General features: G+C 41.4%; 1 protein-coding gene and 1 long non-coding RNA gene across 8 annotated transcripts; one reads left to right on the plus strand and one right to left on the minus strand.

Annotated features, from left to right (window-relative positions):
* Positions 1-3,270: 3,270 nt before the first annotated feature.
* LOC146686721 (uncharacterized) lies at positions 3,271-6,979 on the plus strand. 6 transcript variants are annotated; one of them, XR_014916883.1, is made up of 6 exons: positions 3,271-4,259; positions 5,638-5,781; positions 5,913-5,959; positions 6,058-6,487; positions 6,583-6,600; positions 6,695-6,979. It is a non-coding gene; the product is annotated as an uncharacterized LOC146686721 (long non-coding RNA). The 6 variants fall into 6 exon arrangements; XR_014916884.1 differs by lacking the exon at positions 5,638-5,781 and having other exon boundaries at positions 3,288-4,259; XR_014916882.1 differs by lacking the exon at positions 3,271-4,259 and having other exon boundaries at positions 4,298-5,781.
* Positions 6,980-10,119: 3,140 nt separating this feature from the next.
* On the minus strand, positions 10,120-24,936 carry mthfd1b (methylenetetrahydrofolate dehydrogenase (NADP+ dependent) 1b). 2 transcript variants are annotated; one of them, XM_085441246.1, is made up of 28 exons: positions 24,769-24,936; positions 22,883-22,967; positions 22,581-22,640; positions 22,417-22,470; positions 21,878-22,014; positions 20,695-20,795; positions 20,448-20,584; positions 19,957-20,068; positions 19,748-19,875; positions 19,540-19,637; positions 19,251-19,424; positions 17,025-17,161; positions 16,877-16,923; positions 16,681-16,788; positions 16,507-16,581; positions 16,317-16,419; positions 16,143-16,219; positions 15,846-15,986; positions 15,683-15,751; positions 15,388-15,499; positions 15,076-15,215; positions 14,411-14,452; positions 14,116-14,216; positions 13,832-14,009; positions 13,625-13,732; positions 13,334-13,486; positions 10,751-10,873; positions 10,120-10,668 (listed from the first exon to the last, which is right to left on the minus strand). In XM_085441246.1, the coding sequence occupies exons 1-27, from the start codon at positions 24,804-24,806 to the stop codon at positions 10,784-10,786; spliced, it is 2,805 nt and encodes a 934-aa protein (XP_085297372.1). In that variant the 5' UTR covers positions 24,807-24,936; the 3' UTR covers positions 10,120-10,668; positions 10,751-10,783. The 2 variants fall into 2 exon arrangements, with proteins under 2 accessions (XP_085297372.1, XP_085297371.1); XM_085441245.1 differs by having other exon boundaries at positions 10,120-10,873.
* Positions 24,937-26,654: the final 1,718 nt, after the last annotated feature.

Genomic DNA, 26,654 nt, shown 5'->3' on the forward strand with positions numbered 1-26,654 from the left:
AGGCCTACCTAGCTACTCGACAAAAGGTCAGTGAAAACATACAAGAGTGGCATCAACCGCATAACCTAGTGTGACTAACAGATTAAAACCTGCAACCAGTGTATAGGGTACCCCAGCTTACCTGTCCAGCCTCCCACCACACACAATACAAAGAAGCCTGTTCGCAAATGTTTGTCATAAAGCAGAAGCCAGCAGCCACCAGCTGGCCAGGGAGCTGCTCATTTGTAGTAATCCTTGGAGAGTGATTGGCCAACTGTGCCCAGACCAGCCAATAAACACATGCCAATCAACTTCGAACTGGCCAACAGGTGGAGGCTTGACACCTGAAAGATAAAAAGAACACCAAAAGCAAAGCCACATCTCTTGGCACATAACACTTGGCTAAATGAAATGATTTGGCTTGCATCAGTCACAGGATGACCATTAACCAATGCTCACCCTTGACGGCAGAGCAGGCTGGTTACGAGCCAGGAACATGTTTGCAAAGAGCGACGAACTAAAACAAATGAGCGTGCTGTGTGTGCACTGTACAACAACGCAACAAAACATTCTCTGTCCTTTTATTAACTTTGTATTTATTATTTATTACTTTATTGTTTTGTTCTTATTACTTTATTATTATAGCACTAGGAATAAATAATAAGTGAAGGATTCTGGATCCCCACCACGATAGATACAAACTTGTGGCCACAGTACATACAGTATTCTGGAGAAGGTATAAATGTGACTACCCTACAATCTGAGCAGCAGCAGCCCCTCAACATTTTCCCCACCTGATGACAGTAATATAGTACGATGCAATTCCATATAAGATTCTTGATGAATGCAGGATGTTATTATTCAGCCTGGTTCTATGTGCCCAATTTAACTTTGAACACCCAGTCCCCCTGCTGGGGGACTGCTGGGGGGGGGGACTGCACCCAGACCCAGGTGGTGTTACCCTTTTCCCTGGGTTGGGGAGAGGCAGACCGCCCCGACTCGGCAGCAGCAGGGAGGCCCCATTTTCCAGACCAGCCGCAGAAAATGGGGGTGAGAGAAGACTCCAAACCTCCCTCCACCCGCTCATTGTAGTGTTGATGCATGTGTGTTCTAAGGTGCATTTAAAACCCAGGAGGGCATGGAGCTACCTGCCAGAGAGCAGCAGGTAAGCGCATGGTCCCTCCTGCTAGCCCTCAATGTCTACGTGTATTTAAAATTGAGAGGTGGGCAACGACGCCAGGGGTGGGGTGTACACCCTGATGGTACTTTGGAGTCCGTGTATCGTGCCCACCCCCAAGATCCTATATGTATGTGTAATGAGAGTGTGAGTAATGTGAATGTCTAAGTTGTGGGATAAAATTGAGGCAGAGGCAGCCAGAAGGGGACAGAGGGGGGGGGGGCTTCCCCTGCACCCTGGTGACATACCCCTACTCCAAGGCCCTGCATGTGTGGGTGGTTGTGGTGGAGCAGGAAGAGGGAGGCAGCTGGAGATGGGGAGGGAAGGAAGGGAGGGGCAAGTGACCCCTCCCTGGGGCCAGCTCCCCCGCTGACCCGAGTAGGCACCCCCATACTCCGCGACCCGCCAGGGAAAGGGGGCCCAGGCCCATCCAGACCGGGGCCCAGTGCAGCAGCGCCCCCCGGCCCCACAGAGCCTGGGACAGTCCACCCAACCCCACCACAGAGAAAACTGTACCCACCCCCCCATCCACTCATCTTCCAGACTACATGAGACAATAGACGCCCAGGCTGAGATCTTCCTCCACCTCTCCTGTATCTCCCCCTCCTGCAGAGAGAGCCCCTGAGGAGAGGAAAGCTCCTGCAAGATGTGACAATCTCCCCCACCAGTTGAAGAGCCCCCCAGGTGGCTCGATGCACTGGCGGCACCCTGCTCCAGGGCTGGGCCCCCATACACCCACCCGCCCACAACCCCGGCAACACACCAACCAGGACCCAAGGCCCCGAGGCCCGGCCAGGGCCCCAGCCCAGAGACGGAGCGCCCCCAGAACCTCACGCCCATCCCGGACCCACCCAGGGGCAGCCAGGCTACCAGGTCAGTAACCCACGTCCGTCAGCACAGACCCTCCCCTAGCCCCGCTGCACGCAGCTACGAGGAAACAGTCACCCGAGAGCCAAAAGAGCCCCCAACCGGACATGACCGCTACCCCGGGTTGAGCCCCCCAAGGAAGATGCCTCCGGGGAACCCCCCGACGCCCTAAGCCTGTCCCTACCCCCACACCAATCACAACAGTGAAGGCGGAACCAAACTATGACCCCCCACCCCCACTAGGTGATGGAGCTGATCAAAGGAGCCCAGAGCAATTGATCTGATGTGGTGGCAGAGGCTGTATCAAGACTAATGTAATCTAATAGATAATTTCTATATTGGTTAGAATTAAGATTATTTTTATTTTTCCAGTTCATGAGGACTGTTTTCTTGGCTATGCATAGGGCAGTGAAAACCATATGGGCGATATTCTTTTCTGAAGTGACATTATCTAAGCTGCCCAACAAACACACTAAGGGGGAAGTTGGAATGTTACATTTCAGACACTTCGATAAGTCTTCAGATATCTCGCGCCAAAACTTCTGAACTGGTGGACAGAACCAAAGAGCGTGGATATAATTGTCCGGTGAATTGGTTTGGCAGTGTGAGCAGTTGTTGGTAGACGTAAAGCCCATCTTGAACATCCGATGACCTGTATAGTGCACTCTATGTAGTATTTTGTATTGAATTAATTGAAGACTGGGATTTCTAATTAGATGAAAGGTTTTTAAGCAAATCTGAGACCAGAAGTTTAGGTCTAAGTTAACTGATAAATCCGCTTCCCATTTTGCAATAGGAAGTGATATTGATTCATCTGTTTTAGAAAGCATTCTGTATATTTTGGATAGTAATTTGGGGGTTTTAAGAGTAAGAAATTGAACCACACTTGATGGTGTTTGTAGTTCAACTTGACCCGGTTTAAATTTCTTTTTTACTATGGATTTAATTTGTTGATATTCTAAAAATCTTTTCTTGTTGATCCCATATTGTGTAACTAGTCCGTCAAATGAAATAAATTCTGTTCCTTCTAGTATATGTTCTAAATATTTGATTCCTTTACCACTCCAATCTGAAAAGTTTATCATATTATTGTTTTGTAATATGTCAGGTAGGGATGGGTACCGGTGTCCGGTGCCATGATGGCACCGGTTCTGACATAAACGGTAGTAACCAGACCGAAAAGCAGCGCACATTTCGGTGCTTTATTTCGTGCTTTTTTTTCCTGAGCTGTGATACACTTCTAGCCAATCATTTTACGTTTCCGAGGATAGTAGGCGGGGCCAGGTACGTATGTTCTGTTAGAGCAGAGCTACAGATTAAAAATGTCCAAGGCTAAGCGGTCAAAAGTCTGGCTGTACTTCACAGCAAAAGATGCAAACTCAGCAGCAACAAGTGCTTTAAGCTGATACTGTGATACTGTCAAAGGAGGTAACACCAAGAATCCGATTAAACAGCTGGCGACACATAGCGTTTTTTTTAAAAGCCGAGAAATGCGAGGTATTTGATAGCTTGCTGCCAGACCTCACACCGAGCACGTCGGGTGGGTTGCCAGTTATCGGACCCGGAGCAACATCCCCCAAAAACACGAAGAGGAGAGTCCTGGCCCCTAGCCCTGCCAGTGTAGCAGAAATGATGAGGATGCAGCAGCAGCCGTTCTTCTCTGCGTGAGTAGCTTAATGTTGTTCGTGTGTAATTTACGTTGAGTAGGCTAACCACGTTATTACATTAATGCATGTAAGGTGAACTAGCAAACATCATCATAGCTACATGCGGCTGTCTTCTTGTTTGATGGCAGATACTCCCTTCACCCTGGCCAAAAAGGCTAAAATGACCAAAGAAAAAGTGGGAAACAGTTAAACATGAGAGGTTTAGGACAAAGTTTGTGTTTTTTCCATTGTTTAAGCACTGCTTCCAGCCAAGAGTGATGCCATATATGCCCCATAGCTGCAGAAAAGGCTAACATTGTTATCTTTTTACAAAAAAAACCAGCTGAACATGAGAGGTTTTTGTACAAAGTTTGTGTTCTCCATTCTTTAAGCACCGGTTCGAGCACCGTTTAAGCACCGGCACCGTTTCAAAAGTACCGATTTGGCACCGGTATCGGATAAAACCTAAACGATACCCATCCCTAATGTCAGGGTTGTTCCAGATAGGTGTACGTCCGCATGGGATTAATGAAGACGCCGCCACACCCTAACGTCTTTAAGACATGAATGCAGAGAGGAACGGCTTGAATGTGAGTGTATCATGCCAAGTTTGCACTCACACTGTTTTTATGTCTGAGTTTGATTGGCAGGATGAAATCAGTCAGCACACCCTGTGTTGTGTTCTTCATGAGAGAACAAAATTGCCCTTGCCATGTCAAGCCCATGAGTGGTTTGACATGTTTGTCAGACAAAAACAGGATTGTTGTCTTATTATTATGGTCTTAACTGACAGTGGAAGCTAAAAAACTGGTATGACAGGACATAAAAGCTGAGAGATGCGGATATCTCTGTTCTCTCAGAGCTCCACTTACCTCTGCAGACCCTAAATATGCATAAAAAGAGAAGAATTATAGTGCCAATATACAGTGTGGTCCATAGTAATTTGGACACTGACACAAGTACCTCATTATTGAAACATATTCCAATTATAGTTACAAAATGGACATACACATAATGTGTAGACTCTCAACTTTGATTTAAGTTGTCAGCTCCATAACATGTGCCACCCTCTTTTTAAAGGACCCAATCAAACAATTTACTCAAGGGCTGTTTCACTGGCAGGTTGGGCAATTCTTTGATTACTGCATGTAATTATTAATTAAGCAGATAAAATGCCTCGAATTTATATTAGGTGTTGTTGCTTTTATTTGGATGCGGTTGAAGGAGCTCTCGATGCAAGTGAAACAAGCCAGCCAAGCTTAAGCTGCAAAAATAGAAAGAAAAAAACATCCATACACCATGAATCCATCCATTAGGCAGTAGCCTAAGCAGAGAAGCCCAGTCCTCCCAATCCATTCAAGCCCTTCCCAGGCATGCTGAGAGATATCTCTCCAGCATGTACTGGTGTGCTCCGGGGTTTCCTCCAGGGTGGACATGCCCAGAACACCTCATAGGTGAGGGTGGGGACATAGATCTCAGGCTAGGAGTTGTTGGGATTTATTTTTATCTTTAAGTCTAATACCTCATAATTAGCATCACACATTTGTGTTTTGTCTTTACGTTGAAACCAAGCACACCATTGTTTTTCTTGTGACATTACCAATAAGTTTGATGTGTCACATGGCCCTCTTCCTATTGAAAAAACAAAAGTTGTATCCAAGATGGCCGACTGCTAAATGGCCACCATGGTCACCACCCATCTTGAGGAGTTTGCCCCCTCACATATACTAATGTGCCACAAACAGGACTTTAATATCACCAACCATTCCCATGTTATTACGCTGTATCCATAGAAATGGCCCACCCTGTAGAATTACTGCTACTTGCAGAGTGCACTTTAAGAGTCACACATTCAAATATTATAATTATTGTTTTAATCGTCTTTGTAATAGCAGTCAGTGGCATTAAAGCTTCCCCAGATTCTTCTCATTTGGTTTAAACAGATATATAATTGTGTTTTCTCTGCAGCACACATTGCAGAAAATTGTTGAAAATTGTTGTGAATGGAGAGTCTTTAGCACTTCGCAGCAGAACAAAGGCTGTCCCATAATGCTGACGTTCGACCAGTTTCCTTTCATACAACCATGCCGTTACAGCCCTGCCCTCAAGCATGTAAGGCATGTTTTAAGGTGGAACTGCCAGTTACCTTTTTACCTGTCCTGCATCTATTAGTAGCAGGTGTGGCAGGTGTGGGTGCCTCATAAACACACCCTCATCCTTCATGCTTCTCCCTTTAAATACAGGCATCAAAGCAGACAACAGACACAAACGTTTTTGCCTTCTTTATCAGGTACGCAGCACTTATTGCATTTACTGTTGACTCCTTGTAATGATTACACAGAACGTTTAAGAGTGTTTCATTTTTCTCAACTTTTGTATTTCTTTTAGAAAAAGAATTTCTACAACGCTTGTTAAAAAGACAAAATGAGTGACCGTGAGTCTCTGATTAAGCTGAAAATATCATGTGTTGTTTGTGCCATTTGTGCAGTTGCCTTTCTGTTAAATTCTGTTATTGAAAGCTGCTTTCAATTTTGGTTGTGGCCTTATGATCGCAGTCATCTATCCTGTTCTTTTGCAAAGTCACATATCAAGCTTGGTTTCTCTTTATCTAATTTTTTTTTTTTACTTTGTTTTTTGTTTCCAACTATAGCTGCAGCTGAAGTAAGTACTTTTATTTCATTTGATTGTTCTACACCTGGGACAAACAGCATTATAAACATGTACTTATAAAGCAATTTTCTCCTGTCAGAAGAAGGAAGAGAAATGTCCTCATGAGAAGGAAGGATCAGGATCAGGATCAGAGGGAGAAGGATCAGGAGTAAGAAAAGTTTCACATGTGCTTTCTGTTGTTTTGCTCTGTTGATTCTGTAATATTGTAGCATTCATGAGTTTATTTGTCTTTATCACTTACAGGGAGAAGGAAAAGGAAAGGTACAACTTCAGAAGCCTTTTGGAATTGAAAGTTTGCTGCCATCTGAGTTACAATACGTTTTTAATCACTTAATTTTCTAACGGTTGTTTACAGGGGAAAGGGGAAAAGCATGGAAAAGGAGGTGAACATGGACATGGAGGTGGAAGAGGAGGCGGACAAGGAAGAGGAGGCGGACAAGGAAGAGGAGGCGGACAAGGAAGAGGAGGCGGACAAGGAAGAGGAGGCGGACAAGGAAGAGGAGGCGGACAAGGAAGAGGAGGCGGACAAGGTCCTAAATAAATTATGAAGAATTCACTGAATCAGCATTATCTGATGACTGCAAAATGACAGATATATCTCTAATAAACTAATACAGAAAGAAGACTGTCTTGTTTATTCACATAAGTATTACAATTACAACTGTTGGATCCTTTCTGAAATTCAATAATGTTTGCTGATAAATCAATGGGCTTTGATAACAATTAGTCATTCTCAAAAACAAAAACTAAAAATGGCAATAATCATATCAAGTCATTTGCACTTGAACGTGTTCTATCTTCATGGTAATCTTCTCGTGTGTGGACACATTTTAGGTTAGCCAGGCACTAAAAATGTGTGTAAGTCTAATATAAATAATGGTGCTCTATAAGGTTATGTATGCCACTAGAGTACCACTTTAATTTGCATGGGTGTCTTCAGTGGTTCCTGATCTGATTTAAAAGTTTCATATTTTAGTCATTAACATGATCTAATAGTGAAATTTCATGTTTCCTGGCCAAGAAATATTTCAACAAACAACCAGTAATAAGGCATTTTGTTTTTCCACAACACAAACATCACAGGTACACACGTTTAACTGCTTTTCACATCGCAGCAACTATATGCATCGAGGCATTTAAACTTGCTCCAATGAAGTGCTTACGTTTAAGCTGAGGATCAAGATGTGATTTAAGTGATTTTGAATGTGACACAGAGTGTTACACAATGTGTGCCAGAGAATAGTCCAAATACAGAATAAATAAGGAGTGATCAAAAGTTGAAAATGACTTCTTCAAGCTTCAAGACAACAGCAAATCAGAAGACACTCGTTTCAACTGAAGCACTGTTTACAGAAGAGCCTCTCTGAATGCGCAACATGTCAAACCTACTGCAGCAGCCCATTTGGTTTTGGTTTTTAGGTCTTAGCATTGCTTTAAAGAATTATGGACAAAATGTGGCCCAAGTGCTAGAACTGATCATTTTAATCTGTCCCAAAGTGTCCTGAAAGTAAAATTTAAAAAAGAAAGAAAAACATCATAAGAGGCAATATTTTACTAAGCATTCTGGAAGTGAATGATTGCAACGCTTGTGTGCTGCTCTTTTACTCACAGTGTGGTTCCCTGATTACCTCCACAGTATTGCAAAACCTGTCAATCCTTGTGGAAAGTGCATCAAAGAGTTGCTGCAAGAAACATCACTGTGAATTGTTGACAGCACAAAGCTGTGTTCGTCCATTTTTATCGTCTACCATTTGTGCTCAAAAACCTCCATTAGAGACATCTATGAATCAATTATCCAGAACAGCGACATCGTTAGCAACAATGTCTCCTGCGTGAAATAAAATTTTGCTTCCCATTCATGGCTGTGTTATTATCTGCAGCACTGCAATGAGTCACATGTTGAATGACGCAGTTCCCTCTACTATGCTTCATTGTTTGTGTATAATAGTTGACATTTTCTTACTCATTGTGCTATTCTTAGCATGGCAGTAGTTCTCCGGGGAATGAGATTATCTGACATCATCCAAATAAATTCTCTTAAGATCCTCGTTTTTTTATATCTAGGGTTGATTAATATCTTCACTTGTTTTTTTGCTCTTTATTCCTAATCTCTTAGCAGTCTCTTACCACACTTTCTTGGTGTTAGGTTTTGTATTGTTGATTGTCATTTATGCTTAGAAATATTTACTTATGTATGCTTAGAGTTTTATAATTAGTTGCAGATTGGTAGAGGTTTGATCCTTGATAGTCTGCAAGCTTTGTGTGCATTAGAGAGCACTCTGGGAGCACGAGAGAGGTCGTACCTTGTCTTATTGTCTTACGGTAGGATTAACGTAGCTACGTCTGTTCTAGTCTAAGTGCTCTTTGTTTAGATGAACTGCTGGACTTCCTCACCGTGTTATCTAGGGTGAACCATCTAGGGTGAGGGGGAGACTACCCTCTTCCTGACCAAGGATGTTTGCTTTTGTGCTTTCATGTTATATGACCCTTTGATCAGCAGGACCCCCCCCCCCCCACACACACACACACACAGTACTCTTTGTGTGTATGTAGACATCATATGTTAATGACCCTATGCATATTCATGTAGGCACAATAAAAGGAGTGTTATGGGGAACCTGGCTGAGAGTCTGACGGAGGTCAAGTGGTGGAACGACACTTGGCTCCAGGCAGGTCTCCCTCATGCATGAGTAACAAGAAGAACTTTGCCTACTTGGTGTTCAATGCTTTTGCTGTGTAATTATATTGTCCTCAACGTTCCAGCGACGATAGGTTTGTAGGTTCAAGCTACAAACCTATCACTTGGCATGGGTTTTGCTGTTATTAGCTACAACATGTTCCTCTGCAGTCTTACAAATTCCTCCAATATCCTCCTGGAATACTGACTTTACCTCCAATTCATTTACATGACTTTAAACTGGAATATTGAAGAAATACAAAGTTTTCACAGTGTTCTGTGCAGTCCTTTAAAATGTTAAGTGCACCCTTACTGCTTCCCTAGGAATAAAGAGGGGGAGTAGTAGCCAAGAGCTGCTAATTGAACTGATTAAGTGATTATCTGTAACTATGATAATACTCTATAAAGGCAGACGTTTTTGCAGTTTGCTGATCTAGAGAATGCAGGTGTGTGTTAGCTCAGTGCTACAATGTTCCCAGGAGTGGATCTACTAACAAATTCAGCCCAACGTCAGACTCAGGGAACCTAAGAGCGACATCTCAAATCTGCAGGCCTCATATGGCCATAACAGTACGTACTGGTTATTTGGAAGGGTAGCCTGGAGAATGTCTATTCTATTAAAAAAAATTAAAAATCATGGCAGCACTTTGCAAAGATGTACCTTAACAAGGCACAGGAGTGTTGCAATAATGTCCTTAAGAAAGACAAGAAAGTTTGGTCATAATGGAAAACTTGTTGTTGGCAGAAACCAAATACAGCATATCAGCACGGTGGTGGAGGGCTCATGATTTGGGTTGGTTCTGATAGCTTTGCTGTTTTTGGTTTTACAAACTGTTCCCACAAAGTTGGGAGCATAAAATTCTGATGATGATAATGACTGCTTTGCTTTGTACTTGAATGCAGCCGCTTGGCCATGGAAACCCATTCCATGAAGCTCTCTACACACTGTTGCTGCGCTAATCTTTAGGCTACATGAAGTTTAGAGGTCTGTAACAATTGACTCTGCAGAAAGTTGGCAACTTCTGTACACTATGCTCCTCAGGATCTGCGTGTTTAAGGCAGAAAATAACTAAACTCTGGGGAAAAAAAAATGAACATGCAGCTTTGTTTTAAAAGCCTTTATTTCACAGATATGAGGAAATCACTGCTTTTACAATGACATGGCCAGTGAGCTTCACAGCAATGATGGCGACTTTTCAAAAAATGTTACCGAGTGTTAATTAAAACAAAGACAGAGAAAGGAGACATTATAAATGCAATTAGATGGGATTAAACAAATTATAATTTTGTTTTAGGGCAGCATTTCTTGTTAAGACTTACTTATGTAATAAAACCTTTATCCGAAGGGCACAGCTTGTTAAAGACTGAACTGAAGGAAATGCCTCTGGTGTGGTGCTCACAAAATATACACAAGTAGTTAGTAAATACAGTCTGGGCAATCTGAGATGTGAAATGTGCATGTTCAGTCAGCAATATAACGGAACAACACGTGCCTGATAGCAGGGAGAAAGACTGTCCTGATCTATCATCAGCAGCTTTACAGACATCAGTGTTAATATGAGAAACAACAAAAACAGCAGACGAGTTTGAGGTGCTTCCAGTTGGTTCTTCTTCACATTTCTTTGGCGCTCAGAGGACTGATGGGTTAATGTCTACACATTAAGAATGAAACAGTTATGATCTGCTGATGATGCACTCTGCTGCATGGCTTTATGTCTTAACTATGTTTCGTACCATCAAAGGGTGAGAGGACCTGTTTTTTTTCTCTCAGAAGAGTCCATTGACCTGTTCGGTCTCGGGGTCCAGGTCGATGTCATAGAAACAAGGCCGAGTGGGGAGGCCAGGGATGGTGGGCATCTAGGATCAACCAAAAGAGAAAGAATGGAGCTTTAGTTTTATTGATTTTTTTTTTTTTTTCTAAACCTGCCCTTCAACAACTTTTAATTGCCAACTCCAAATCTGAAAACAATGTTAGTGTAGCATGCCCCATTTTCTTTTTAGTTATGATGTTCCAAGTATCCAAGGATAACTAGATTGACTGGCTAGAAACGTCAGTGACATAAGTTTGAATACGATTGCAGATCTGAAGTCAGAGTAAGAAACTAGACTAAGAGCTTCTCTGAATGTCCCAGTAATAAACAAAACATTTTTTTGTCGAGCAGTGTGATCAATGATGACCTGGTTAAACGATTGAAGTCAGTTACCAAACAAAGGTGTTTATATTGTTCGCAGTTCACATTTTTTGTTGTGTTTTTTTATTAATCATATTGTTACTTCCTAATAAAAGCCTCTGGGTGAGAATATTTGGTGGAAAAAACAAGGGATGGACCAATCTGATATACGGTATCGGTATCAGTCCGATCCGGATTTAAGATTACTGGATCGGATATCGGGGGGAAATAGAAAATGTAACCCGATCCATTAATTATCACAAAAGCACCTTGCAAAACTTGCTACATGGCGCAACCCAGGTAGTGACCTTAACAAGTCGAAGCAGTATGCGTCACGTGATAGAGCGGCTGTTGCGTGCGAGACCTGTCGGCGGTCTGGAGTTACTTTACACTGAAAGCATCAGGAGCCTCGCTGCATGCTGCCAAACCAGCATTTCATCTCCGAGCAAGCTATCCCAGAGAAGTGAATTAAGTGTGTAAGTTCATCTCTGAATGTTTGTAAAGCATCCCTACATTAAGGTTAACAACCGGTATACGGAGCTCGGACGTCTATGCGCTTTCAATCTGACTGTACAATGGATAGACTCAAGTTTAACTTTGGAAAAAGAAAACTGTGTTGCACGCTAAACAGATCCGTGGTTCAAAAGAAATGAACTAAAAAAAAAAAAAAAAAAAAACCACCTTTTTTTATACTTGTGTTAAGTGTTTTATATAAATTACACAGAATTCAGTCTCAGCTTAAATGTGATAAAAACAGCTTACACTGACATCCATCTTGACAAAAGATGAGTGTCATGAAGCCGTGTTTGCATTTATTTGCACTGCTTTCCACTCTGGATGTCTATTTATATAAAGCTTTAAGTATAAAAGGGTCCATTTTACAACTTTTTTAGTTATTGAATATAAACATTATTTTGTGCTGATATTGCACTTCTTTTTTTCAGAACCAAAGGGTTTTTGAAATCTGCATAAAATTGCATTTTCTTATTACTTTTTGAGAAGGGTTTCCTACTTCACAGTAGCTTCATAGGAAAAAAAAACTGTGAGAAACTATCTGTATAAATGAACTGTATGCAGCAGGAATACAGGTTGCACCGGTTTACTATAACACTGAATGCACGCATGTTGCAAACACACACAAACATTTTCTACTTGAAATGCAAGGGATGGTAGATCCCGCTTTTCAAAATAGGTATCTGAGTATCTCGGTTCAATCTGCTGAATTATGTCAAATTAATCCCAGTGGAGCTTTCAATGCTTTTTCTTCTTACCATTTCCACAAGGAGGCTAACAGCGTTTTTGTTAGTTATTATTATTTTGTTAATTATTCCATGATGCAGCTAATAATAAAACATGTGGGTGTAGAAAAGGCTTCATCTAGATCCGGTTAGAGATGGGATGAAACTACAGAAGGAAGTCTTGATGCATGCTCAATCGTCCGGGTAAGTAAATCCCAAAAAGTTGATTCTGTTCATCTGGATGTGGCATTTATAGTGGGAGAGAAAATTACGTCACTCATCCAAGTGACTTCTTCAGTCTGACCTGACTGCAGGTTTCCCCAACTTTATAAACCATGCATTTGCATAATGACTGTAACTAGCACCACTGACGAACAGTGGGTTGTGAGGTCATTTCCACTGGAGTAAATTTGGTTATCCCAGCTGGACATTCGTCAAAGCTAGGTAGGCACCTAAAGAAAGCTCCAGCAGATCTAGAAGAGAAGGACAACTGTTGCCTAAGTAAAAACCCTACGTGTCAGGAGTATCAGAACAGTTGAGATGCATTTTCTCTAAACACAGTGCCTCTGCGGCTTTTAGACGCCAAAACACGCTGCACCAAAAATGAATCCACCCCAAGGATCAGGTACCCCGGCACAAACAGAGTAATGTAGTGTACACTGTGCCAGGAGGATTGCCAGGATTTATACATCAGGGAAACCAAACAACCTCTGGCTAAGAGGATGGCACAACACAGAAGAGCTAACTCGTCAGACCAGGACTCTGCAGTCTATTTAGACCTGCAGGCCAGTGGACACTCTTTCAATGATGAGGATGTAACATCCTGGACAGGGAGCAACTGAAAACGTCCAGATGAACAGAATCAACTTTTTGGGGTGCAGAAAGAAGGGAAATGAATTAGAGCTTACTGTGCCAACCAACGGGAACAGAAAGCCAGCGCCCACACTGGCTCTGATGTCTCTGATTGGCAGGATGAATCCTTTGGGCACACCTTTCTTTTCTGCTTCATGTGACAGTGACAGGTGGGTCTTTGCCATGCAAACTGGAAGATTCGCGAATCCCTGAAGGAGAGGCAAAAAAGAAGGATCTTTACAAAGGTTTATTCTCTCTGCTCTGTTTAATTGTATTGATCTCAACTGACAGCAGACGCCAACAAACAGGCCTGACAGGACAGGAAACAACAGCTGAGGGATGTTCACCTGCTTGGTGTAGAGCGCCACCTTGTGTTGGGCCTCAGGCAGAAGCTCAATATCATCTGCTCCATAGATCTTCTGAGCAATTATTCGAATCTTATCAGCAATAGGAAGCTAAAGTGGAATCAAAGATAGATATTTTAAGTCATAAATAAGCAGATCATGTGTTGGTTTAAAAGAGTGACTGGTGAAAATTAAGTACGGAGCCCTTACGTCCAAATCATACAGGAACTTGAAGTTGCTGGGGGCGCTAGAGGCCTTCTGGACGGCCTCGCCAAGTGCCACAGCACCAGCGCCACCCTCGGCCCAGTGAGAGCATCGCACAGCATCAAATGCTCCTGCAGATTTAGCCAAGGTGCACACCAAGTCCAGCTCAGCCTCCGTGTCTGTCCTGCACAACAAATGAATGAACAAAAAAAACATGCTTTTCACATATGTGCACATTCTTATATATGTTATTCTATTATTCTTTTTTTAAATTACCATCCATCACTTACTTGAAAGCATTCACTGCTACCACCACAGGCACACCAAAGTGCTTTGCATTTTCGATCTGCTTCCTCATGTTGTTGCAACCCTTCTCCAGCAGATTAAAGTTCTACATAGAGGTACACAAACACATTCAGTAAAAGGTTATGCAAAGCTTTAAAGGTTGAAAAGCTTGCATCAAATGTGATTAACAAAGTAGGCAGACGTGGCTCAAGCATTCTGCACAAACTAATAAATAAACAATGTTATCAAAAGCACCTTAGAAGAATATTATCACTGTTTTGGCACATTCTTTTCCATTACCTCTTCCACATATTCCTTAGGCAGTGGCATCCCAGCAGTGACCTAAACAAAAGAGACAAGAGAAATGTGAAATGTTTTAGTTAATTCAATAAATCCTCAAATTGTAATCAGCAGTGACTATTGTAATCCTCCATGTGTTTTATTCTTAATGATTACTAAGATGCTTAATTTAAAGATTAAACATAATTTTGTGGACAATTGTGCTGAAATTGTCTTCCGGAAATGGAAAATTGTGAACATTTAAAATTGTAGACAAGTGAAAATGCTCTGGTGGGGCTTTTTTTCTTTTAAAATAAATTTGTTTAAAGTGGGTTTAAAGGCTTGATCTCATCATACACACATTGTTACAGTAGTGGATTCTCATATTGAAGTTCCCCATTTTGTGCACAAGTAATCGTCTATTAGCCAACAGCTCCCAATTCGCACTGTGCTAAATGCCCCATTTCAACTCTTGGCTCTATAAGATCTCAAAGAGAGGGGCTCTCTCTCTCTCTCACTTGGTATTCTCGGGCATAACTCTAGCAATGAACACCCACCCATGTTCTGCTAAAATCTTCTATTTACGAGGAGCAGCCAAACGCAATAAAGGGGGAATTGAGCTAACACAGCTCGTCTCACAGAGTGAATGAACTGAGGAGTGGCACCAGGGCCAGGAGGAAACTTACTGTTGGTCCTCCTCCATGCATCTTTAGAGCTCGGATGGTCGCCACCAACACCACAACATGAGGCCTCAGGCCCGAGTAGCGGCACTTGATGTTGAAGAACTTCTCCATGCCGATGTCAGCACCAAAGCCAGCTTCTGTCACTGTTGCACATAAGTGACACAAGCAGGAAAGTATATCAGAACCCAAGCCATCAGGACTACTGACTACTATTATCCACTGACATTACATGGACTCCATGACTTTTACAATTAACATCTACAATATAAGCTAACCCTGTTAAAAAAAAGCTCAAACTGATTCTATTCAGCTTACCTACAAAGCCCTCAGGTCCAACCAGCTTCAAAGCAATTTTATCAGCCAGGATTGATGAGTTTCCGTGGGCAATGTTGGCAAAGGGGCCAGCATGAACAAACACAGGAGTCCCCTGTGGATCCAAATTACTCACATGAATTATTACAAAACTATTAATGCAAGTAAAAAAAAAAAAAACTAACAGCAGTTTGATAAACAACAATATCAAACGACCTGAACTACACAGAAATGCTTTTAACGTGGTCATGCTGCATAGGAGCTGCATGGATTAGCATGGGCACCGTGTTTCACCCACCTCCAACGTCTGCATCAGGTTTGGCTTGATGGCATCTTTCATCAGCACTGTCAGAGCGCCACTCACGCCCTACAGAGAAAAATCCATCACTTTCATGAATATCATTATCACAGCACTTACGCTGCATGACGTCATGTCACAGCGGAGGGTTTACGACACTCACCAGATCCTCGGTGGTGATGGGATCTCCCCTCCGACTGGTGGCTACGACCATCTTAGCCAGGCGCTGCCGCATATCCTCCAGGCTGCTGGTGAGGGCGAGCACCGCCATGATTTCGCTGGCCACAGTGATGTCAAACTGGGCCTGGAGGACACAACAGTCCAGTCATGCAAAGCAGCACTAAAACTAAGTTTATTAAACCAACTTTCCCTCAAAGGTTCAACTGCTTTCTGTATATTTCATGATGCTTTATGATACCATGAAAGAAATTTGCCACCTTTAGAGAATAATCAACTTTACCTCTCTTGTGTATCCCTTTTCAGTGGGCGACTGGCCGATAGTGATCTTCCTCAGGAATCGATCATTGGTATCCAGCACTGAAGTGAAACAGAAGGACATCATAAGTATTTGTATAAGACGCACAATACACTCACAGCAGACCTGCTGAGGCGGAGACCTCTGTGCTGTTCATACCTCTCTGCCAGGTAACAGAGCTTGGGTCGATGTCCAGGCGGGCAAAGCGGTTGATCTCCTCCTCAGTGAGAGCAGAGGGCTCCGTCTTCTGTATTCCCAGTTTCTAAACCAAAGAAGAAAACCTCGGTGTCAGAAGTGACCTGTGCACATCTAAATCAAAGCTTACACGTGCTGCAACTTGATCATTTACTTTGAGTCTGTTGATCTGGATCGGGGAGAACGTCCTCTCTCCTCCACTGAGTGGCACCAAACGGTTATACAGAGCCTAGATATTCACAGGCAGAGATGGATTATAGTGGTGACTCATTAGATAAGTTAGAGGAAGTGTACTTTTTATACACCAATGACAGAAATGAGAACCCACCTTATCAGATTGTGTTGCTTCATGGAATATGCGGGCATCGACAGCAGCAGCCACCAAGTTATTGGCAGCTGTGATGGCATGAATGTCACCGGTGAGATGGAGATTAAACTGAAAAATCAAAATAATCAATTAAATATTTTGCTTTCTTTGAACTTTTAGGAAAAAAAAGCACAGTGTCAGAAAAGTGATGCTGTACCTCTTCCATTGGAATAACTTGAGAATATCCACCTCCTGCAGCACCGCCTGCAAACAAAAGGATAAAGAAATAAATAAAACATACATGAATATGTCCCTGTAGTAAACATGGGCAACATCTCCTGAGTTTACACTCTTTCGAAACTCACCTTTAATGCCGAATGTGGGTCCCTGAGAAGGCTGTCGGACACAAGCAAACACATTGAGCTTCATGTGAGCACCCATGGCTTGTGCCAGACCGATGGTTGTGGTGCTCTTACCTTCACCCAGAGGCGTGGGAGTAATGCTGCAAACACAAAATCTTGTCAACATGTTTGCCCAAAGCCCTCAAAGGCAAAATATAGTGTTCTCTTTGACAAATAGCTTCATCTCAGTCACTTTAAGCGTTTTTTGTTTTTTTTTGTTGTTGTTTTTTTGGTTGGTTGGTTGATTTTTTTTTTTACATTTGCAAAAATATAACAAAAACTTTCATGACCATACGATGGGAGTTTTATGAGTGGATTCTGCAGACCACCATTGCAAATACAAAGGTGTCTTAATTGACATGTGTAGTTAAATTAGGGTCATACTGCCTCACTGCGCCATCTTGTGGCATGAAATGGTATTACATAAACATCAAACCTAGCCTGAGTTGAGTTCAACTTGAGCAGGGGCCCGTTCTTCGTACCTCGCTAAGTAAGTTAGCTGGATTTGATTGTTGACCATTTCGCGTGATCTTGGATCGTTCGGTTCTCCGAAGCTCATCCGGGACTTGCTGTCATAGCAACGGATCCGTAAGCGTAAACCTGCTCGGGAGCAGGTTTACTTTATGTAAACAGGATTAGATCGCAGCCTCTCAGGTATGTCCGCTTCATTTATACGAAAGCAACAGCGATATTCCACCACTGTGTTACCATAAATACATATTATCAGTGTAACTAAAGATAATGCAGCATTTGATCCTTTTATTGATGTCACACAGATACATACAGGTCATTTCCTTAAAAAAGGGAAATGTACTATTAACATTCTATTACATGTATGTGATTATTACAGATGTAATTCATATTTCAGAGTAGTAATAGTAAATTACTTCATGTAATCAAGATGAGAGACCACGACTATAAAAGCAAAGGTGGATTTGGGAAGTCTGTCGCAGCCATGTCCTGTCCGTTTACGCGAGCCACCCATTGCGGAAGGTGCAAGATTGATAAGGAGAGTTTTCAGAATCCAGCGTATATTGCGGGATAGACAGGATCCTTTAGCTCAGCGCGACAGTGTGCTCATAGAGAGATATCGATTTTCCCGTGAGGGTATTATTTACTTAACCAACTTGTTGACGAGGGGGTGCAGGACCACCACCTGTCTTTTGTTGCTCTGCCCTTTTCTTGGTTGCTGTTATAAACAAACAGATTATTTCAGGGTCTCTTTCCAAGAGACTAAAAGCAATATAAGTGATAAATATTACCATTCTGTAGAATACTCTTATATTCCACTTTTACTTGTTCCCATGTTCTAGTGGGTCCTGTTGTGGCTCTAATGTGAAAGGGGATATAATGTACTATAATACAATAGATTACCCTGCCGCCTACTGGTGTTGGCCAGAGGGGCCGATGGCGCGATATGGCAGCCTCGCTTCTGTCAGTCTGCCCCAGGGCAGCTGTGGCTACAACTGTAGCTGCCTCCACCAGTGTGTGAATGTGAGAGTGAATGAATAGTGGTGTTGTAAAGCGCTTTGGGTGCCTTGAAAAGCGCTATATAAATCCAATCCATTATTATTATTAAATTACTTACGAGTTTAATTTGTCAGCAACTTCCTGCCAGCCCTCTCTCCTTGCTTTTGCAGCCTTTGCAGTGTTCCCTTGCGTTTTAATTAAACTCTGAAACTCCTGAAATCCCTCACTCAAGAGTTCTTGCTCTGCTGCCGAAAAATACTGAGCGCTCTCCTTTGACATTTTCGCCGACCAATCAAAGGGTTGCCGATCAATGTTTCTACTCTCGATGCGTAGCCCCTGTTAAGCCACCCAGTGATCTCACATTACTTCATCCAGCTGTACTAATCGTCAACAACAGGTGTGTTCGGAGAACCGGAATAGCGAGCTCAAAGTTGGCGCGATGATTTGATCTTGGATGTAGTAAGCGAGGCACGAAGAACGGACCCCAGATCTCTCTTAAAGTGATTTTTAGGACAACAAGCCAAAAAATCTGTGTTGAGAAATGTTAAGAAAGTGTTTCTCTCTTAACATTCTGCTGATAGCTTTAGTTAACTTGGGGATTTTTGAACTACAGATGTAAACAGTCTGCCAATTTGAATAACTTCTACTTCCACAAACTGAGAACTTCTGTATCTTGAAATAAGATTTTGTCTACAGTCTGCAGACTTTTATTTAACATACCCAGTGACCACTACATATTTTCCATCTGGCAGGGACTGAAGGCGCTTGATGATAGTCAGCTGGACCTTTGCCTTAGTCTTGCCATAGAGCTCTACTTCATCAGAAAACAATCCCACTTCTCTGGCCAGACTGTCAATGGACTTGGCTGCGCAGGAGCGAGAAATCACTATGTCACTGTGGGATAACAAAAGGGAAAAAGAAAATTAGCTTCTTCAGCAAGACAGCGAGGATTGGGCTTCTGCATCAAGTTAATGAACAGCATGGTTATGATTATGATAAGGAGGCAAACCTTGGCACTGGCTTTCGGAGATTGAGTCTGGTGTAAGAAATGTTCCACTTTCCTGCCTGATGGCTCTCCAGGAAGCGCTTTGCACTCAGCACGGTGTTCTAAACAAGTAAACGTGATAAGAAAACAAAAGAAAGAAAAGTTTGAGAAAAAAAAAAATCAAACTCTTAATTAAACTTGATCAACTCTCAGGTGTCCGAATGGGCCTTACCGCCATCAGCATGGCCACAGTCATAGGTCCCACTCCACCAGGCACAGGGGTGATGAAGCCGGCCTGTTCTTTGGCTGATTGAAAATGGACGTCGCCCACAACACGCTTTCCGCTGGATTTAGTCTCATCTGAAAAAGAGACTCCAGTTGACCCATGCATCTGCTGATTATCTCAAAAGGAAATACAATGCACCATGACCGCATTAATACCTATAACGTGGTTGATGCCACAGTCAATGACCACTGCTCCTTTCTTGATCCACTCTCCTTTTACCATCTCTGCTTTTCCGATACCAACAACCAGGATGTCTGCTCTACCCACCTAGACAGAAACAGGGAGGGATAAACGATGAATGTTTATAAATGAAGAAACTGGATTTTAAGCAATGATGCTAGAGGAATAAATAAGGGAACACGTGAATTAGTGTTTATACTGCAGGCAGTAGAGATCTGTAGTTCCTATGATGTCATAAACTGTTAAGTTAGAATAATTGGGGCAGTTAACAGACTAAAATATTTAATTAGGCTCCTCATATAACAAGTTGTGAAAAAGTTTCATTTGCCAGCTAAGATCAAATGAGAACGTCAGTATTAAGAATCGGCTGCTTCAAACAGCTGCTCTTTATCTGCCTACTGTGCTGTTGTTTATACCTCTGTGTGTCTCAAAAAAGCCTAATGACACTTGTGTTTCTCTGTGTTACCTCTGCGGCAAGATCGACGGTTTTAGAGTGGCAGGTGGTGACGGTGGCGTGATTCCACAGCAGCAAATCATGCATGGGTGCGCCCACAATCTTACTGCGCCCAATCACGACCGCTCTCTTCCCTGCCACAGAAACGCCTGTAGAGAAGCGTCATAAACAGATTGTTGTTACTTTTGATATATTTACACATTGTAACATCATTGTAACTGACTGCAGTTTTTTCAGGGTTATTAGAGATTTTGTTTACCCGTCTGTTTGATTAACTCCATGCAGCCATTTGGCGTGCAGGGGATGAGGCAGTTGCCCAGATCCCCACGGGACAGCTTCCCCGCATTTATGCTGGTCAGTCTGTAAACACACAAGAATGTACAAATCACTGTAACCTGAAGATACCCATCAATCTGAAAGCTTTTTAAAGGTACAGTGTGTAAAATATCACTGCTATACTACAGTGTATACTATAGCTACGGTGGCCACTGTAGGACAAACAACTGTGGACAAACTTTTCCTCTGCAGCGAGTTGTTAGTTTGCGGTTTCCCTCAGCTCTAAATATGTGCTATTTAATCAAGAAGAGGCTGTAAAACTTTGTGAAAGGAGTTCGATACAAGTCAATAAGGCTCAGTGAGGCGAGCTGTTGGGGTTGCAACACTGCTGTCTGCTGCTGTTAGTGAAACTTTCTCTGAAGACTGAACATTGTTGCATTCAAACTATCATACGATGTGAGAACGTAATCACACCGTTTACCAGAGGGAAAGTGGAATTTTTAAGATAATCAAACCTACCTTAGTTGGCATAATGTTCGTTTGTGCTTAGCTGTTTTTGCTTAGCTGTCTCGTTGTCAACTGTCCGGAGACAGGAGTGTCACATGTGTAATCTGCTGAGAATAAGTATTCCTAACACTATCGGGAATAAATAAGAATTTTATAAACCTCTGCATGTTTTACAGGCCTGACATCTGTTCAGGAGATGAGGCGTGAGGTGAATAAGAAGAGGATGACATTTTATCCAAAGGGTTTGTCTTGCAGCTTTCTGTTTTGTTGGGTGGAGGGGACCCCTTCGCAGATCATATAAAATAGGTATGATACTTCATATCTTGGGTTTGAAGGTACAGACAATAAAAATTTGCCTCCATGGCACATGAACATCTCCGCTTTTCGTGTAGTTCGTGTGTAGCCTATAACCACATACGTAAGACGAGATTAGACAGAACCACATTGACCATCTCAGCCACTGTATTCATGATGGTGGGACAACCAATCTCTTTAATGTATTTTTAAAGGCTTAAATCTAAGTTTATTACAATGCATCTGCTTGTTGGACAAATTTAATTACTGTTTATGAGCACAACAGTTATTTTGTTTCTGTAAACTAAAAAAAGTACTTGCTGTAACTCTGAAATGATCACACTTTTCTGTGTTGCTGTTCTTACCCATCTACGTCCTTCTCTGGGGCCACGGAGTTCGTGACCTTCTCTGTGTCGATTTCATGGACTGAATCTAAAGGCAGCTGAACGATGAGGCCGTGGACAGAAGAGTTCTTGTTCACCTCTGTGATACTGTGAAGAATCTGAAAGCAGGTAGGAAGCCTTAAAACCCTTTATTGCTTTCAGGCTTGTCATGTACTGCATTCCCGCACAGCCCCTGTATTGCTAAATCAAGAAAAGCCTGAAAGCTCAAATTTCACCCATATGTCTCTGTGCTGAAAATCTGTCAATTATTGTGAGTTTTAAGCACTCAAAGACTTTAGTGAACACAACAAAAAAAATTTATGCGATTCTTTCGACAATTTGTTTTTGCTTCAAGAAACCATGTGACCTATGCATGCTTCCTATTGGAACACTAGGAAATAGTATGGCAGGAACAACTACTCCCCCAGGTGTCCATAAATAGTCTAATCCTGGAGTTGCTGTGCAGGTGTGTGCAACCCGACAACTAAATAAACAAGCCTCCAGTAATGATTCTAACTCACCTCCTCCTCTGTTGCGGTCGCGGGAAGTCTCAAATGCATTGCATTTATTCCAATCTGCACACAAAAATGCAGCTTAGGGATAGAGCTGTGGCTCATTGAAACAATATGCAGTGTACACACGCGGTGCAAAAATCCCTTCAGTATCAAAAAATTATTTTCTTTACCTCTGCTGCTGCTTTGAGCTTCATGCTGATGTACAGATTTGAATCATCGCGGTCTCCAACCTGAAAGACACATACTGCTTATCCCCCTGCATATTTCTATGACAGAACAGGAACTATGTCACACAGACAAAGCACCAGCATAAATGTCAGAATCCTCATTGTGCCACTGCACACAGATACCCTGACCCTTACCTGCCAGGTGCTCTCTCTAACGAAAGGCCAAATGAAAGCATGGGTAGAAATGTTTTTAGGGGAAAAAGGCTTTTAGCCTCCAACCACAAAGAATTCCATCATAAACTTACCTGTAAAACCACTAGACCAGGCCTGAAGTTGGGATTCTTAAGTTTCAACTGCTCGACATCCTTCTTCAGACGCTCCCTCACCTGCCTGAGAAAACAAAATACAGCCAATTTAATTTGTGCAATAACACAAAAAAAGAGTTAGCAGTATCATGTGACCCAATCTGTACCGTTTAATTAAAACAGTGACAAATTTATGCACCAGATCACCAGATTATTATTAAATTATTATTAAATTTATTATTAAATGATTATTATTAAATTTATGCACCAGATCAATGCCATCTGATGATCTCATTGTGAGTCATTTTCCAAACTCAAACTATCATTCTGGACAATCACTCAGAAAAGCGTGCTTATCTTCAGTTGTTGTCTTCATTTTATCTTTATTGATTTAATGTTCTGGAGACTAGAAAACAGGGCACTATTTTTTGCGTAGAGAAGAGATAAGCCAGAACAGATAAAGGTTGAATACAATCAGCTGAACCAATCAAAGACAAGCGAGAAAACAGTGATTGCGTTAACTGAACTTTGTGGTCATTGCTTTTGTGTCTAAACCCAAAATCCTGATTGCACACAAAAGTGTTTGGTTTAACATATTGTGGATGCAAATGAAACAAAGAAAAGAACCCAAAGTTCTAAAGAAAGTAGGTAACAGATGTGCATCATGTGAGCTGTAACAGGAGTGGTGATGAAATACATTTTGGCACTGATTTGAGACACAGTTCAACTAAACTTAGTCTCAAGAGAAACTCCTTAACCTTAAGATTTATGTACCCCCCCCCCCCTTTTTTTTTTTCAAGATGCAATAATGTGTGCAGAAAATGTTTTCCAAAAATATAGCACAAATTATATACAATATGCATATAAAACAGGGTAATTAAATGTTACTTAGGTACAGTATTTTGCATATGACCTTGTTTGCTTTTTATTTATCTACCAGCAGAGTGACCCTGGGGATCTTTCCAGTAATTAGAAAAGGCAATCACAACACTGAGTATTGTACCATAACAGATCTTTATCTCAACAGTGACTGGTACAAGTTTTCCTCATTAAACAACCAGGGCTCATATTCCTACAAACACAGGTCATTCATACAGTGTGCAGTCAAGCATGTCAGCTTCTGTCGAACTTTGGAGATAATGAATAAAGATGACCCATGGGGAGAGCGGCTCTGTGGCTCTTTGTATTGCATAATATAATCGACTAATAACTACTGTGAGGCGGTCTTAACAAGATACAGGCCGCTATATCTTGTGACAAGCACATGCAGCTAGATGTCTTTTGTGTTACTGTTAGAAAGATTTTGCCTTTTTGCCGTTTTTCCACTCATTCTCATTACTTGGATCTGGTCAAAGTTTTTCGATTTAAAAAAATTATAATAATTTTAAAAAAGGGTTTGCCTGGAATATCTGACTGTATTTTTCTTCTTCAAATTAGGTCAGTGAACCAATAGGACAAAGATCAGAGCACAACGCCACAGCTTCTTACATAACACCCCAGGATTTGCAATGATGCATTCAGAAGTTATGAATGACCAAACCTAACCAGTTAAGAAAGTGAATTACTCAGATTTCCGCTGAATTTAGAGTCAACGCATATGCACGGTAAACAGTCTCTGCGGCCCGATGCGACTGATTTAACAGTAAAACTGTTGATTATACTAAGTTATGAAATCACTTCACGGCGTCAGACTGCTTACTTCATATATATAAGATTGCACTTAAAATCCTCAGAGGATGCACAGCGTTTGAGTAAGATCAGACACCACCAGCTGTTAAGTTACTGTAACTTTGCTAGTTAGCTTCTTTAGCCAGTCACATGTTTCACAACGCTGATTACATTCACATGCTACCTATGCTTTCGTAAAGGTAATGTTTGATACTTACGCTGAAACCTCTTTACCGCTTATGATCTGAGCTGGCATCTTTCCCTGGGATGGTCTCTGCTCTTCTGGTGACGGTAGTAGCTGGTCTGCACGCTCACTAACTTGTAAGTAGAGGAGCGTGGCTCTCAAGTACTTGTGTCAAGCCTCCAATTCGAGACTTGCAGTCAAGCCAGCCTCCAGTTTGTTTTACGTTCCCTGTGTATTCAAAGTATTACGGGAATGGATGTGGAAACCGGATTTCAAAATAAAAGCCAACTTCGAGTGAATTAACAGATATGTTAAGAACATAATAACATATAATTTAGGCTTTTTTTTTTTACAAACTCTAATGTTAGATCTATATGACACAGCCTTGTACCCTAATTGTGCCCTGTGAATCTTCATTTTTGAACTACTCTTTCAATGACTTAATAATGCTCTTAAAAGCAAAAGTCGTATTTCCAAATACTATTTGAACTTTATATCAACACTTTCCAACCACAGTCTTTTTACAGTGATACCATATCAATATCAAGTCAGTCTGATTTTGCCTTTCATAGTAATGGCCCTTTGAAATTGTCCATAATTGACTTAATCTTCTAACGATTCAAAATGCTCTAAAATGAAAAATTCTTGTTTCCACAGGGTAATTCCACCTTAGATCAACAGTATACAGCCCCACAGTGATACCATATCAATATCAAGTCATTCTGATTATGCCTTCCAAAATAAAAGCTTTTTTAAATTGTCCATAATTGACCTAACTTTCAGTGATTTCAAAATGTTTTAAAATGGAAATTTCCTGTACGTTTATATTTTAAGTCTGTGGAAAGATGTCATGGTTGGTTTGCAAGCTGTTTTGTAATTTCTTTATTTAGAATGACATCTTTCCACAGACTTAAAATATAAACGTACTATCAATTACAACCTAGTGGCAATTTCAGCTTCCTTTTACATCATCTTTATGATTCAATTCTGTCATAATCAATTGAGTCTGATTTTGCTTTTCAAAATGAAAACCCAATATGTGTTGAAACAGCAATTTTCATTTTTAAAACATTCTGAAATAATTGAAAGAGTATATCACATATGGACAAATTCGACGGGCCATTAATTTGAAAGGCGAAATCAGACCAACATGAAATTTACATGGTTTTACTGTCGGGTTGGATACTGTTGATCTAAAGTGGAATTATCCTGTGGAAACAGCATCTTTCAATTTAAGAGCATTTTGAAATCGTTAAACGAGTAGGTCGTCTACGGGCAATTTGAAAATACTTTTATTTTGGAAGGCAAAATCAGAGTGACTTGATCTTAACATCGTATCTCTGTGGGGTTGTATACTGTTGATTTAAAGTGAAATTATTCTGTGGAAACAGAAAATTTCCTTTTTAGAGCATTCCGAAATCACTGAAAGTTAGGTAAGTTATTGGCATTTTCAACAGGCCATTATTTTGGAAGGCAAAATCAGAATGACTTGAAATTGAAGTAGTACCATGGTGTGGATGTACACTTTTGATCTAACATGGATTCATCCTGTGGAAAGAGCAAGTTTCATTTTTAGAGCGTTCTGAATTCTTTAAAAGAGTAGGTCGTATATCGGCAATTTGAAAAGTCTTTTATTTTGGAAGGCAACATCAGACTGATTTGATATTGATATGGTATCACTGTGGGGTTGGATACTATTGATCTAAAGTGGAATTATGCTGTGGAAACAGCAATTTTCCATCTTAGAGCATTTTGAATTCGCTCCAAGAGTAAGTCATATATGGGCAAATTGAAAAAGCTTTTCTTTTGAAAAGCAAAATCAGACTGACTTGAAATTGACATGGTAACATCGTGAGGTTGTATACTGTTGATCTAAAGTGGAATTACCCTGTGGAAACTGAAATCTTCCTTTTTAGAGCA

This window comes from Copadichromis virginalis, linkage group LG19, assembly GCF_057382275.1.
Source record: "Copadichromis virginalis isolate Kocher_CV1m ecotype Utaka linkage group LG19, C_Virginalis_male_GT1.1, whole genome shotgun sequence".
In the NCBI taxonomy this organism is placed as follows: Eukaryota; Metazoa; Chordata; class Actinopteri; order Cichliformes; family Cichlidae; genus Copadichromis; species Copadichromis virginalis.